The 14961-nt window shown below is 48.7% G+C and overlaps 1 protein-coding gene across 1 annotated transcript; it reads left to right on the top strand.

Annotated features, from left to right (window-relative positions):
- Window positions 1–61: 61 nt before the first annotated feature.
- UHMK1 (U2AF homology motif kinase 1) lies at window positions 62–14774 on the top strand. The gene is made up of 8 exons (XM_053985642.1): window positions 62–404; window positions 1445–1737; window positions 4404–4595; window positions 5374–5468; window positions 6419–6495; window positions 9821–9919; window positions 10756–10844; window positions 11307–14774. Exons 1-8 carry the CDS (start codon window positions 113–115, stop codon window positions 11451–11453), a joined length of 1284 nt encoding a protein of 427 aa, XP_053841617.1. The 5' UTR covers window positions 62–112; the 3' UTR covers window positions 11454–14774.
- The last annotated feature ends 187 nt before the right edge of the window (window positions 14775–14961 follow it).

The raw sequence follows: 14961 nt of genomic DNA, 5'->3' as shown, positions 1-14961 counted from the left end.
TTTCCGGTGCCATGGCGGCCGCAGCGCGGCGGAGGCAGGGGCCGGGGCCGGGGCCGGTGCCGGGGCAGCGGCGGGGCGGCGGCGGGACGGCGATGTGAGGCGGGACGGCGCCATGTCGGGGTGCGCGTGGGGCGCGGCGCCGCCGCTGCTGGAGGCGCTGGGCCGGCTGTGGGAGGTGCAGGCGCCGCTGGGCAGCGGCTCCTCGGCCTCGGTGTACCGGGTGCGCTGCTGCGGGGACCCCCGGGCCCCCCCCGGCGCCGTCAAGGAGTTCGTGCCGCCCCCGGGGCCGCGGCCCGGGCCCGCTCGCCGCCCCGGCGCCCGCCCGCTCGTCGCCGACTGCGCCGAGTACGGGTTCCGCAAGGAGCGCGCCGCGCTGGAGCAGCTCCGCGGGCACCGCAACATCGGTAACGGCACCCCTGCACCGCACCCCGCAGCCTCGGCCCCCGAACACCTCTGCTCGGGCACCCTCTGGCCCTAGAGCACCCCCCAGGGCAATCTCCCCCTGCCGAGCTGGTGCCTCCAGAGAACCCTCCCAGCCAAGGAAGGGAGCTCGCAGCTGCTTCGGGAATACGGGCAGCATCGCTCCCAAACGCATCCCCAGGCCAATGTGCCCCTCGGATTGGCACCCCTGGGTGGGCAGATTTGAGGGCCCCTAGCCTGGACATCCCAAAGCAGTGGTGCTTCCCTGCAGTGGGTGCTTCTGGGTAGCCCACCCCTTCCCTGGGTGGGGGCTCTGCAGGTGACATCCCCAGGGTGGGCAGGAGGGATGGGCAGAGCGGGTCCCTGCAAGCAGGGCACCCTGGAGTCCTCCTTTGGGCAGGGTGCCAGAGCCCCAGCAAGGACCGGGTTCCCTGCGGGACAGCCGTGGGACAGTGTGTTCCCACTGTGCTACAGCTCCAGGGCTGCCTTCGTGGGTGGGAATGAGCCGGGGAAGGGAGGAAGCCTGTGTGTCAGAGGTGATTGCTGGAAGTGCCAAAGTTCACCCACCGCTGACATTTTTTGTCGGCTGTGAAATGCTTTGTGAAATGTTTTTTAATGCCTTAGTGTGCCTAGACACCCAGGCAGCACATGGGTTCCCGCTCTGCAAAGTTCGTCTGTCGCGGGGTGAGATTGACATGTCTCTAAAGAGTGGCACTGCGTCCAGTTTTTCCACTGGGATGTGCTTATCCGTGTCCCAGAGACTGTCCTTCTGAGCAGGAGCACTCAGCCCTGTCACTTTGGCAGAGCCTGGGGAGTGCTGTGAGACCAGCCTGTCCTCTGAAGCTTGTTGGGGTGACATGGCTGCTTTTCCCTTGCTTCTTCCTTCCTCCCTGGTTCTCCATCTCTCTGAACATCACCCGTTGCGAAACATCTGAGCTGCCTGCCACAGCTTTTGTGGTGTGCAGCGGTGGAAGGTGCTGGCTGCACGCTCGTTACCGATGCCTGTCCCTGTGTCTCCTTGTAGTGACACTCTATGGCGTGTTCACCAACCATTACTCTGCCAATGGCCCGTCTCGCTGTCTGCTGCTGGAGCTGCTGGACATCAGCGTGTCCGAGCTGCTGCTGCACTCCAGCAACCAGGGCTGCTCCATGTGGATGATCCAGCACTGCGCCCGAGATGTCCTGGAAGCCCTGGCCTTCCTGCACCACAAAGGCTATGTGCACGCAGACCTCAAGCCACGCAACATCCTGTGGAGTGCAGAAGAGGAGTGCTTTAAGCTCATTGACTTTGGACTTAGCTTCAAAGAGGGGAATCAGGTTTGGAATGTGCTACTCTTGAGGCAAGATGGCTCTGTGTTGAGTTGTGTGGCTCTGTGATGTTTTCCATGTGGCCTGATCAGAGTAGGAGCTGAGCTGGTGCTGAGCGTTAACTGGAAAGGCTGAAATGATGTCTGCCCCAGACACTGAAACTGTGTTCCCATTCTGCTTGAATGTCTCTGGTTTGTTTCGATGTCTTGGCCATTGTGCTACAAATTCCAGTGTTAATGATGCACTGAGAAAAGTGGTGTCTCAGCTTCCTGGAAAGTTTGGTAGTTTTTATGTGGTCAGATGAATGGGAGCAGCCAGAAATATAGAATTCCCTTTCATCATCCCTTATCAAGTGTCGTAGTAATCCAGGCTTTGCCATCAGCCTCCCTAGCCAAGCGTGTTATCTCTGGCAGTGTCCTTGTGCTTGCCTTTACTTTCACCCTATCTTCAGCAGCCTCCCTTCCTCGGGAAGTCTGGATGTTTCTTTCCCACACGTATCAAAAGTCCGTGGTCTGGTCCCGGATGGGCTGTTCTTTACTGACACAGACAATCTCCACCTGTTCTACTCTTTGTCCCATTTGCTGGTCTCCTGCTCAGTCTTCTTGCTGTCGCTTTTGTTTTGGTGATACTGAGTTGTTTGTCCTTGGCCATTTTATTCTCTTCCATGGCTTCTGATGGAAACAGAGAGCCTCAGGAGGTTCTGCTGTTGGCTTGATAGATCTTCCTTTCACTCCTCCCTCTCTCAGTAGCGGCCTGTGAGGAGTCTCAGTAAAGCTTTTCCATCAGGTAACCTTGTAGCACACTTGCCTTTAATCACTGGCCGATAGATGGTAATTTTTTCTGTGCCTTCCTGCAGTGTCCTGTTTTGTCCCTATTCCATGCACTTTACCTGCTTAGCAGTTTTAAATTTATATACTTTTTTACTGGTTTACCTGGTATTGGCAGCACAGCCCACTGATTGTGAATAATAGAGGGTTGTGTGGGTGACCTATCTCTGAATTCTTTGGTACAGGAGTTGTTTTTAATGTTTGCACTTCTTAACTCCCCCGTGTTGTCTTCAGTTCTCCCACATTCTTGGCTGAGTTTCTGGTGGTAATCTCTTGCTGTCTATCAGCAAAATACCTGCTCCTGGTGTCCTGTGTCTAATGCAGGTATTTTTATTTAATTCAGGTCTGTGTTTTGCTGCTTGCTGTGTGAGTTGCCTCATAATAGTTGATGGGGTGTTTTATTTGCTTCCATGGTTTCTTCCAATTTGCTTTCTTTGGGCTGAGTTTCCTTTGCCTTTTCTCAAAAACACACTGGTTGTATGGGTGAACCTTCTGACCTTGCTTTGAATGTGCATCAGGTACCAGTGTCCCGTCCTCACCCCTGCCTTGGGCCACAGCCTGCATGTATAATTTCCTTATCTGAGTCAAAGACCATGCTACTTTTATTTAGGACAGCCCTGCCCAGCTTATCCTTAGACAAAATTTCCTGCCATTGCTGTTTAACAGGGAATGGTTGTACACAGAGCAAGGTCTCAACCACTCAACCTAAAGCTCTCAAAATGCTTTAGGTGGTAGGAGTGAAATTCCCTCTTGCTCTTTTTGCTGGTGCCATTGATCACAGTGTTTTCTCTATCTCTAAACGTTGTTTGGGAGCCTGCCAAGTTGCTGCTATTGCCATGCCGGAGGTTCTGCTCCCTACTGATAGGAAGAGGGACAAGAATGAGCAGTTTGTGTATCATTTTTAAGTTCATAAACCACTTCTGAGCTCTGTAAACTTTTATTTTCAGTCAGAGAACCACATAATCTTGGTCTGAATATATTCTCATGGTAAGAATTCCTAATCCTGTGCCTTATCCAGGAGAAAGTAGGCTTGCATATTCTTCTGTCATTCCTTGTGTTGCATCAGTGTGTCTAAAATGAGCCCCCACGTGTTAAAAAGACCCAGTGTGCAGTTTGTCTTTGGACACAGAAGACTTGGCTGGACAAAGCCGCAGCTGACTGACCAGGTATTGCCTGAAAGCAGGAGACTGGGCTGGAGCCTTCAGAGCAGCCCCTCCAGCCAGTACTTGTGTGACTCTGTAATTCCCTAGTTTCTTTGGAGCAGGCAGCATGTGGGCATTTCCTCTCACTGTGCCAGCCACGGCAGCTGGGCAAGTACTGATTGTGCAGCAGTTGAGGCTTCACGGGGAAGATGGAAGAGGTGCATGGGAAGTGCCTTTGATGGTTTCTTTGTCTGAGCATTTTAGCTGCCTGCTTCCAGAGAGCATCACTTGAACAATGGCAGCAGCTCCTGATGCTCTCTGCTCAGACAGGGCTGTTTGTGCTCTCAGGCAGCTGATGTGGAAGCGTATTGTGGGTGTTCAACCCTTATTCCAAAATTTCTAGCATCATCTGCATGTAGGAGAGGTTAAAGGGCCAGTCCACAGGAACATCCAGCCCCTTCCTCCCAGCAGTGCTGTGTTTCAGAGGTCAGATGTTAGTGCTGTTCTGCTGGGAGATGTTTTTCTTCCAGACAGTCCTGGTTTTCCCTCAGCACAGCAGTATAGGGAGCTGAACTGCCTGCCTTGCACAACTGGCTTTACAGTAGTATTTTGGGGACCTCTTTGAAGGATATCAGAACTGATTTAAGGATAGAGTGGAGAACCTGAGTGTGGAAAATCAACTTTCCGTGTGTTTGGTCTCCTGTAGGATGTGAAATACATTCAAACAGACGGGTATCGGGCTCCAGAGGCAGAACTGCAGAACTGCCTGGCGCAGGCAGGGCTCCAGAGTGAGACTGAGTGTACCTCTGCTGTGGATCTGTGGAGTCTGGGAATCGTTTTACTGGAAATGTTCTCAGGAATGAAACTGAAACATACAGTCCAATCTCAGGAATGGAAGGTGAGACAGTTCTTGCTTGCACCAAATGAATCCTTCTGCTTCTTATTCATAATCTGGATTTGTGAGGTAGCACCTGGCAACTAGGTAGTGTTTCCAGGCTGTTTATCTAATCCTGTTGTCTTGAGAATTAAGATTTCTGAGCCTTAAAGACCCACCTGCCCTATGGAACTGGCTTGTCTGAATGCTACTTGTGTTCAGGTTACTGAAATAGGAGTATTCCAGGAGTCTCTGTTTGGAGCCTGTGCCTTGTCTAGATTTGGTAGGCAAGCGGTGCTGGCTGTAGTTGTGACCTAGGAAGAAGAACAAAATCAATGGCTGATGTCTGTCAGCTAGTTCAGCAGCACAATGGCAGAGGAATTATTTGCTGGGTATAGTTTAATGTCAGCTGTAATTTGGGGACCTTCTTGTAAGTCTGTATCCTGAGAAAACAAGATGAAAGCTCTGTATTGTGAGCCTGGAACCTGACTGTCCTCTGCTCTGTGTGAAATAACTTTTTGTGCTCCTCTTCCCAGAAAGAGTATCCTTTCAGCATCAGAATCTCCACAGCAACAGAAAAGTTACTTGCATGTGGAAATTTCCAGCTTTTGCTGGCAAATGGGACAAAGTTGATTTGATGTGAGCCTTCTAGTTTAACATGTGAGGCTTGGGCATTGGGGATCTCTCACAAAACCCCAGAGAACCACAGCCCTCTGCATCCACTCTGGAAAACGATAGGATATTGCAAGCTTTGCACAGTCTGGTTTTTACCTCCCTAATCACTGTTTCTTTTTCTCTCCAGACAAACAGTTCTGCCATCATTGATCGCATATTTGCCAGTGAGGGGGTGGTTAATTCAGCCATTCCAGCTTATCACCTCAGAGACCTTATCAAAAGGTACTGTAGCATATTTGATAGCTGTTGCTTAAACGTGTGCTCTGTAAAGTCAAGCCTTGCTCTTAGCAACTCAGAGCCTACAGCTAACACTTTTTCTTTTTTTTTTTTTTTTTTTTTTTTCCAATTTTTTTAATCTCCTTTGCTGGTAACAAGTGCAAGCATTAGCAGAGATGTTTCAGTTCCTCTGATTTTGGCACAATTTGGAGTAAGCACATAGAGAGTGTCAGTCATGATGTTGATCATTTGCTGTTTCAGTGCTTTGCACTTGCAGCCGAGAGATTGTATTTTGAGAAAACTGCAGACTTTGCTGCTTTTGGGGATTGTTATCATAAAAAATGAGGAAAGAGGCAGAAAGTGCTGCTCTCCACTGCTGCCAAGATTCAAAGGCACTTTTGCAACTCTCCTGAGGAGTCTGCCAGGGGGGTTGTTTTCACTGTCTTGTGACTGTGCTCTAAGGCTACAGAGGGAAGAAGACACAACTTGGCACAAATAGCATTGGGAGCCCTGGTAAAGCCAAGTTAGGGATATTCTCAGGCAAGCTCTGGGTTATTACCTGCTTTGAATCCCATTTGTGAAAAGATGTGGGAGCACCTTGGAGTGTGATCACTCTCATGAGACTGCATGTATGCCTGAGATGTGGGATGAATGGCCTGAGGATGTGGAGCTGGAACATGCTGTGCTCCTTGTAGACTTGTAAGTGAGCAATTTTCATTACTTGGTGCTGAGAGACATCAAGAAGGAAAGCCTGCTCTGCAATCTACCCAAAATGCTTTCAGGGGATCCTTCTGGTGTGCTTCAGCTGCAAATTGCAAGATGTGCTTCCCACTCTTTTCCTTGTACCATAACCACCCCGAAGATAGGGTGTTCCTCTATGCTAGCTTCCAGCCTGAGTGGAATGTGTCAGTGCAGGAATGTCACATGCATGAACATAAAGGTATCTTCTCTTACAGCATGCTTCATTGTGACCAAGGAAAACGAGCCTCTGCTGAGAAGGCTTTATGCAGCCCGTTCTTCAGCATTCCCTTTGGTAAGCTGTGGCCGTGGCCCCTGCTCAGGACTCTCACAGCATGTGTTGGAAGCAGCACAGAGGGCAATTAACTATTGTTTCTTGGTCTGGCCTCATCGCTGCTCCTCTGTGGCACTTGCCAGCTCTCCATGGTGCCACAGGAGGGAGGTCAGAGTAATGCCTGTGCTCTCAGTGCTGCCCTACTCCTCCAGCCCCACAGGCTGTCAGTTTTTCCTAGCTGGACTCTGCCCTCAAAAGTGTATTGGCAGCAGCATTCATCTGAGGGCACAGAAATAACCAGGATATTTACCTAACATTCTGACTGTTGAGGTGCTTTTGAAGAGTGCAGTGCTATTTATGGTGAATGGATGGGTTTTCTTACACCGTTTCCCAGTTTAGAAATCACCAGGAATGTGAGCACCTTGGGCATGGGCTGATAGTGGCATCTGCTGCTGCCTCTGTACAGGTGGTTTGTTGTGGCAGCCTGTTTCTGCAGTGACTGGGCTGCAGTAACCTGTGTGGCAGATCATGGATGTCACTGTCACTTTCATCTAGTGCTGTCCCTTTGATTAATAAAATAGTGGTGTTTCCTCAAGTCCTCCCCTTGTGCGTTGCAGGCAGTTAGCAAAGGTGGGCTGTTTAGGCTTGTGTCCCTCCTTGTTTTCTGTTCCAAATACAACTGAGTAGCATTCTCCAGAGCTTGTCTGCTTTCAAGAGCACCAGTGAGGAGCTGTGCATTCAGGTTTTCTGAAGCATAAATTAATGCTTCAGGCTGAGCTAGCATTTCCCCTTGAATCTTAGCCCTGCTTTTCTTAAGCTCCTTGGTGCACCTTGCAGCCAAGATTATTAAGGATTGCTTCTTATAGATAACTGATATTTCTGTATGTCAGGCAAAGGTAGCAAACTCATTCCTGTTTTCTAACTTCACATGTGTCTTAGAAGCTGGGGCTGTTCTAATCAAAGCTGCCTTCCATGGCTGAACCTTGCACCCGGTGCTGCTTTAGAGCAGAGGGAATTGTATATTGGCAGTGCTTTCTGGGCTGGTTTTAAACACACAGACCTCTCACTGTACTGAGGAAGGTGCTTCTGTGGTTAGTGCTTGGAGTTTATATAACAGCTTCCGTTTTTCTTAGTTCTCTTTGCTGCTTCTTTTCTTTGACAGACTTGCACATATGCTTGTCTGCACAGAGAAGCATTTACTGCTGCTTTCCCAGCAAGTCAGAAAATGACCTGTCATTGCTTTTCACTTGGACACAGCTTTGCTGTTTAGAGCAAAGACAGCTGACAATAGCTTTCCTTGTCATATACAGCTAAGTCTTGACTTTCCAGTTCATCGAGTTCTCTCCTGTGTTGTCAGTGTGGTTGGCATCACCTGGCATTTGCAGAGGAGCTGGGCAGAAAGTACCTCCTAGGGCAGAGGGGGATTGCCAGAAATGTATTTGTCACTTGAGTACAGGAAGACCAGGTGTCTCAGTTCCAGGGGTTGGTTTGTCTCCCTCTCTGGAAAAAGACATATGAAAATGAAGGACAGATTTACTTTAGTGTCTTTTCTCCCAGGCAGCAAGTGACAGGACTAGAAGAAACAGCCTCAGGTTGCACCAGAGGAGATTTAGATGGTTGTTAGGAAAAATCTCTTCAGCGGAAGGGTTGTCAAACATTGGAACAGGCTGCCCAGAAAAGTGATGGAGTCACTATGCCCATTAAAAGATGTGTAGATGTGGCACATCTGGGGACATTGTTTAGTGATGGGCTTGGCCATGCCAGCTTGGAGTTCATAATTTAAAAGGTCTTTTCCAGCCTAAACGATTCTGTGATTCTGCAAATAAAAGGAGTAGCATATAAGACCATGGTGACACTTAAATGTTCTTTTAGTCTTCGGTTCATCTGATGTGTCTTGGTTGCAAATAGTCCTATGGAAGAATAGTCCTAGAGGCACACTAGGAGCTGGAACATGCCTGGTTATCTGAAGACAGCACCTTTCTTCAAAGGGCTGCCCCTGAGAGCTGTCTGGGAATCATCTCTTCTGATAAGGCCTTTCACACTCTGAGCTTTTCCTAAGGGTTTTTCCATGATAGGCAGATTTACAGCATCTGTGCTTGCCTTGCATCTCTTCTTGCACTGTGAGATCAACATCTGACTGTGCCTGGCAGAGATGTCAGCTCCCTCACAGGCATTGTGTGCTTAGCTGGGAAAAGTATTTCCCAGAAAATAACAGCTCACTTTGCTGGCACAGTCAGAAGGCTCAGACTGGAGAAATTAAGCCATTTCCCTTTTCTCTCCCCTCCAAATGTAAAGTGGCAGAGCTGTGAGGTCCTGCTATTATGTTCAGTTGCTGTAGCTGCCAAAACAAATAGACACATCAACACTCTCCAAGTACTACAAGTTGGGTGCCCAGATCTTAAATTCATTAATGGCCTGTCACTAGTGTACAGGAACATAATATAAAGCTTTTTTTTTTTTTTTCCCTGCAGAAGTGACACTGTCCCTGTGGCTTTGGGTTTCTAGAGGGCTGATTATCCTCAGAATGTGACTCTCATAGCTTGTCATTAGCCTTTTCTCCTTGGCTGTTGTCTTCTTCCTCAGTGGCATCTGTGGGAGCTGCACAGGCCATCCTGGAGCTGCTTGTTTTCTAGAGCCAAGTGCCCCATGTCCAGCACCCAAAGGGTTTTATTTCTGCTTCTGTGAAGTCCTTCAAGGATCACTGTTCACACACCTTGTGGCCATGCCTGATTCTACAGCACTGCATTGTTTAAGTAGCTTAAGTACGGTGGTCTTCAAAACAGTGGATTGCAATTGGATTTTGAGGGGAGGAGGGTTTATGTGGTGTTCAGGAAAGACCTAAAAGATACTCTAAGGAGATCTGGGGCCTGTGCCTTAGTACAGCTGAAGAACTGGAATTAGGGAAGTTGGCCAGCCTGTTTTTAGCTTGTCTGGGAGCAGTGACAGGAGAGGCAGTTGCAGAGTATTCCTTTGATCTTCTCACATCTCCATATATATATGGGGTAGTTTGTTCAACTAGCATAGTTCTTGAGGTCACATCAGTTTTTGAGACTGGGCTAAGTAGACACAACTCTAGCTTTAATTTGAAAAGCAATTTCAGAGCTAGCCTCAGAATTGCAGAGTGCAATTATTCTGCACCCTTTGGAAGAGTCTCTCAGTACACAGGTAAAGATAAGATGGAAATGGAGAAATCAGACTATGAATGCAGTTAACAGTGGAGAGAAGCAAAACTGTACTGCAAAGAGCAGTAAGTGCTTGAGTATCACAATGAGTATTGAGTCAGCTTCCTGTTTGCTTGCTCCTTTGACATTGACTTTGTTTCTTTAATTCTTTGGGTGTCAAACAGCTCCCCATATTGAAGACTTGGTGATGCTCCCCACACCTGTGCTGAGGCTGCTAAATGTTCTAAGTGATGCTTCTCTGCAGTGTGAAGAAGAATATGAAGGTTGGTGCAATTGCCATGTAGCAATATTGTCTTACAGACTTTGTTTTCGGTGGCTCTGGGGATGTGAGAGCAAGCAGGTGAGCAATTAATAGGCACAGAGCTGCCCAGCTGAGCTTTGGTTGCAAGGGGTCAACTGCACCAACAGAGACTAAACTGAGATTGAGGGAGAAAGCTGAGCTTGTAGGGAATTCTTGAAGAATCCCAGATTAAAAAAAAAAAGAATATTTTTTTTTTTCTTTGGTTAGATGCCCACCAAATTCACAATGTGTTTGTGGCTCTGAGCTTCTGCTGGATATGTACAGGACTCGGAAGCTAAATAGCACAGATCCTTAAAAATTTGCTAATGAACTTACCCAGGATCTCATTGGAGTTCCTAAAGCGTGGTGGATGGCAGGCATAGTGGTGGGATTTGCATTTCTGCGTGTTGTCAAATCCATGTGAGCCGCACAAACGAGAGCGCTCTGGGGACACGAGTTGAAAGGCCGAGTTCCGCTCACACAAAGAAAGGTTTGTGCCGGTTCCTTCAGTTCCTCTCCTCCAAGTGGAATAGCAGGCACTCCTAAATCCCCAGTGTTTTAGCTACTGGAACCTGCTGCTGGAGGTTCACTGCCTGCAGGTCTCTGTTCCTGAGCCTCAGTTCAGACACTTCCATCTCATTACACGGCCTTTAATCAGTGTCAGCTTCTGCTCTGTCACCCCATGCTTGTTTATTTTAAATTGAGAGGAAAGGAATATTTGTTGTCCGGGTGTTCTTGATGTGTTCATCTTGCCTTCGCTTGTTTCTTGGCTCGCTGTAGTTTGCAAAGTGAAAGCCAACCAGCTCTTTCCCTTCCCAGATATCCTGGAAGACATAAGGGAGGAGTGTCAGAAATATGGACCGGTGGTTTCCTTGCTTATTCCAAAGGAGAATCCTGGTAAAGGCCAAGTAAGTGAATGGGGAGAAGAAGCTGCGTGTTCCTGCGTACACTCCATGTGCTGCAGGACTGCTGCTCAGTGCCTGGAAATCTCCTGGCTGGTGGCAGTGCTAAAAATAAATGGCTGTTTTGAAGGACAGCACAGGTTCCTTCCTGGTTATGTAAGGTTACCTAACCTGGGAGGTGCCCAATCAGCTTTAGCATGAATAGAAGGAATGAAGAGGAGAAGCCAGTGGGTGGGAGAGAAGTTGTTGAGGGTATAGACCACCAGCATACTTTCTCCTACCTTACTAAATGGAGGAGCAGGAGATGAAATCCCAGTTTAGAGATTCAACTCTTAGCTCCAGTGCTCTCTGCTCAACCAAGGATGGAGGGGAAAAATTTGTTTAGGAATGGTTTCCCCCATTGCAGAGGTGGGAGGGGGCAAGTGGCATGGTGCACTGGAAGTCCTACTTCTCCTCTCTCTCTTTCAGGTCTTTGTTGAATATGCAAATGCTGGTGATTCCAAAGCTGCCCAAAAAATGCTGACTGGAAAGATTTTTGATGGCAAGTTTGTTGTGGCTACGTTTTACCCACTGAGTGCCTATAAGAGAGGATATCTGTACCAAAACTTGCTGTAGGCAGTAGCAACAATCAGGAGAGTTGTCTTGCTCCTCTTCCTCAAGTGTTTTACAATTGAATGTGCAAAAGAGCTTCCTAGCCCTGCTTCTGAGTCATCTGTGAAGGAGAGGTGCAAAGGACTTGAATGGGCTTTGAAACTTTACTGCTGCTTCGTGATGTGCTGGGGAGGCCGGGACCTTTCAGCGCTTGCTTGTGTGTGTGTTGTGCTTGCTCATTTACAGGGGGTGTGGCTCTGCCCGGGGGGCATCTGGGGGGCAGGAGTGTGGACCGCGGGAGCCCTGGAGGCCAAGCAGATCCTGGCAAGGGTTTCTCAGTGATTTGAAGCCAGACCAAAGTATTGGCCTTAGTGCTGGGCTTGTCTCCGGGGAGAGGATTTCTTTGTTAAGCTTTCCGATAACACAATCCTCCTCTCCAGTGTTGGAGGAGGAGGAAGGCTTGCCTGCTTTTTGTTGATACCTGTTATAAATAAAGAAGCAGAAACACCATCCTCTCTAAACCAGACCAGGAGGACTTTTGAGTCTTCTCCTCACACAGAGCAGAGAGAGGCAATGAAATTGGATCTGCTGAGCCTGTGGATTTACCCTGTCCTCGTGACCTGAGCAGAGCCATGCAGCTGATGCTGGGCTGGGCAGTGACGTGTGGATGATGCTGCCTGTGGGGAGCTGAGCCTGCTTGTATGCCTGGGGTGGGCTGGGACTGATGGTGGAGACCTGGTCAGAGCAGTGCCAGCCTCAGTCCCAGCACAACCTGTAAGCACTTTGTAGCCTGAGTAGATGTGAAAACCCTGCCATGTGGATTCATCTTTCTAGCACATACCCTGTGCTGGCACTGATGCTCCCTAGCTCTGATGCCAAATTATCTATGATATGTAAGCGTCTTTCAGTGATATTTTTGGAAAGGAGTGCTACAGCACACAGTATTCTTTGTGTCACAGCAGGACCCCTGCCTTAGGAGTCTTATAAGAACAAATATTTGTCTGTTGTAGGTCCCACGCTTGCTTTTCTGTGTTGTGCGGTTTGGTTTTGCATTAACCCAGTAAGACTTGTAGATTAGAAGCACTGACACTTTTGGTCCTTCAAAGGTTACAAAAAGGGCTTGAGGCAATCTGAGATCCTGTAGGGAAAGGGCTTAATCAGTCATCAGACTGGACTGGCCAGGAGAAGGTCTTTCGCAGTGTCAGGGACAACAGCCACATGCCTTTGGGGAAGACCCTGTGGCGAGCAGCATCACTTCCCCCCGGAGCACGTTTCAGTCAGCTGCTGCCATGGGGCAGGCAGAGGCTGTTTCCCAGGGATTTCCAAACCCATGCGCCTGGCAGAGCCTCTCCCTCCAGGGTGGGCACTCTGCTCCTGATGGGCACAGTGTGAAACGCCCTGTTTAGAGAGTCACCAGTGTATTCTGACTTGTAGTCTTGGTCCCAGTTTTAGTGAGGAGGAAAGCCCTGCTGAATTCTTTTCTTCAGACAAAATACTTGTGGACAGCTGCCTGAACCATCCCTGACCATCCCTGGAATAATACCTGAATTACCTTGCAGTTTACTGTTTGCATCTTGCTGATGCTGGACTTGATGGAATCCTACACTTAAAAAGTTCCTCTTGATTTTTTGCCCTGTGTGTGTTGTGTCAGGAGATCCAATGTCTGTAGCATTTCATGAGTCTGAGTTGCTCTCTGTGCTGGTGTATAGTGCTGTCTACTGTGGCCCTTACCAAACTCCCTCAGAAAGGACCAATCTGAATTCTTCTGTTGCCTTTGAGATGGTGGGCTTGCCAGGGAAAAGAAAAAAAAATAAAATCCCACAATGAGTTTTAAGGTGCAATTTGCTGATCAGATTTTTCTGGGAATGATGCTGCTTTGGTGTATGTAGCTGTTCAGCAGCCTTTGCATAGGTGGGGTGTGTGATTCATTGCTTTTAATTTAACTGTCCTTTGAGTGAAGCACCTTTTAGTGTCTGGGAGGAATTGAATGGTAACTGGGTGAGGGTTTTTGCTGTGTGGAGAGCAGTGTTTAAAGTATGGTTGGGTCTTGGCTGACCTCCTCAGCTCTGCGTTACTGCTGTCCCTGCGAGTTGAGCCAGGGGTCAAAGCGCTTTGGTCCAGACATGCACGTGTTGAATGCCACCATATCAGAAGCATTGAGCTGGCAGGAGCAGCCCAAAGCTCCTGCTCTGCAAAGTGCCAGCCCAGGTGGGGCCACAGGGAGCTCCCTGGGTGCAGAGTGTGAGGTCTGTCACCTACAGCAACACTGGGACAGGGAGATGCTGGGGTGCAGGTATGTGATGTGTTCAAAGTTCTCACATGCATTTGTCTAGGATTGTGAGCTGCTCTGTCATCTTTCAAGCATGACTTTTTCAGTCAGAATTCTTACAACTAAAGATAGAACTATGCCAGGATTGATTTTCAGAGAGGAGCTACAGCCTGTTCCTGCAGCATGGCAGCTCTTCCACCAGAGTTGGGCAGGGGTTTTGTTCAGCTTCTTTAACAGGGGCTAAATAAATCCTCATGATGCAAACTCCTGCTACCAGACATTTTTCTCCAAGATGTTCACTGACCAGGCTTGAGCACTGAGCTGGGTAAAAAAACCCAAAGCTGCTTTTCTTTATATTCCTCCTGGCAAGAGTTGAAGATGTTGATCTCTGTCCTGTCACTGGATCCACCCTTCTGCAGGCTGTGGGGTACAGGGAGGTTTAGAAGCATTGTATTTTTACTCCTCACGCTCTGCCTTCAAAGACTTTTTCTATCAAGATGAAGCTCACTCTGGTGTCTCGGTGACCTGTTGGTGTCTTGGCATAAGTTTTAGCCCTGCTAAAACCTTTGAGTTCCTTAACTCTAGATTGTATCTGAAGTGTGCACGGTGATTCACTCCAAGGTGCCTGTTGTGGTGTGTCTGGGATGGGCCTGGCTTTCCTCATCTCCAGGTTACTGCTTGCTTGAGGTACACAGCTGTTGAGGCTTTCTTCTCAGATGCTCGCTGGGTTTCCTGGTCTGTGCCAATAACCCTCAGTGTGGCACCGACCTACACAGTCCTACCCTAGTTGTAGGGTAACTAGTGTTTAAATCACTGGCCAAAGCACAAGTCAGCTCTTAGCTGTATTCCTAATTTTATTCTCACTGGTCTTCAGCCTCATAACAACATAACCTGAGCACCGTGTTGTAGCCAGGTTCCTTCCAGAGGGTTCAGTACACTTCCTGCTGCTGTGCCGGATCCTGTAACCACGTGCCTCCCTTCAGGTTAGGTGTCAATTGTGGTATCCCATCACGCACCATTGCTGAGCAGATGTGTGCTTAATAAACAGGTGATTAATAAACAATGCTTCAGTACGAGGTGGTTGTCCAGCGTGCCCTTCTTGTGGGACACTGAAATGCCATGTAGCTGAGCAAGTTCTCTGTCACAGGGCCTCAGTTTTGGGGGACAGGACTGTGACCCGACCATGGCAGCGTTGGTGTTTGTGCTTGGAGACCATGGCTGTCAGAACTCCTTCCAGTTTCAGTGAGGGGTGGTCATAGCTTG

Source organism: Vidua macroura, chromosome 9 (genome assembly GCF_024509145.1).
Source record: "Vidua macroura isolate BioBank_ID:100142 chromosome 9, ASM2450914v1, whole genome shotgun sequence".
NCBI classification, from domain to species: domain Eukaryota; kingdom Metazoa; phylum Chordata; class Aves; order Passeriformes; family Viduidae; genus Vidua; species Vidua macroura.
The sequence above is the reverse complement of the archived record's forward strand: the minus strand, read 5'-3'. Positions and strand labels throughout refer to the sequence as shown.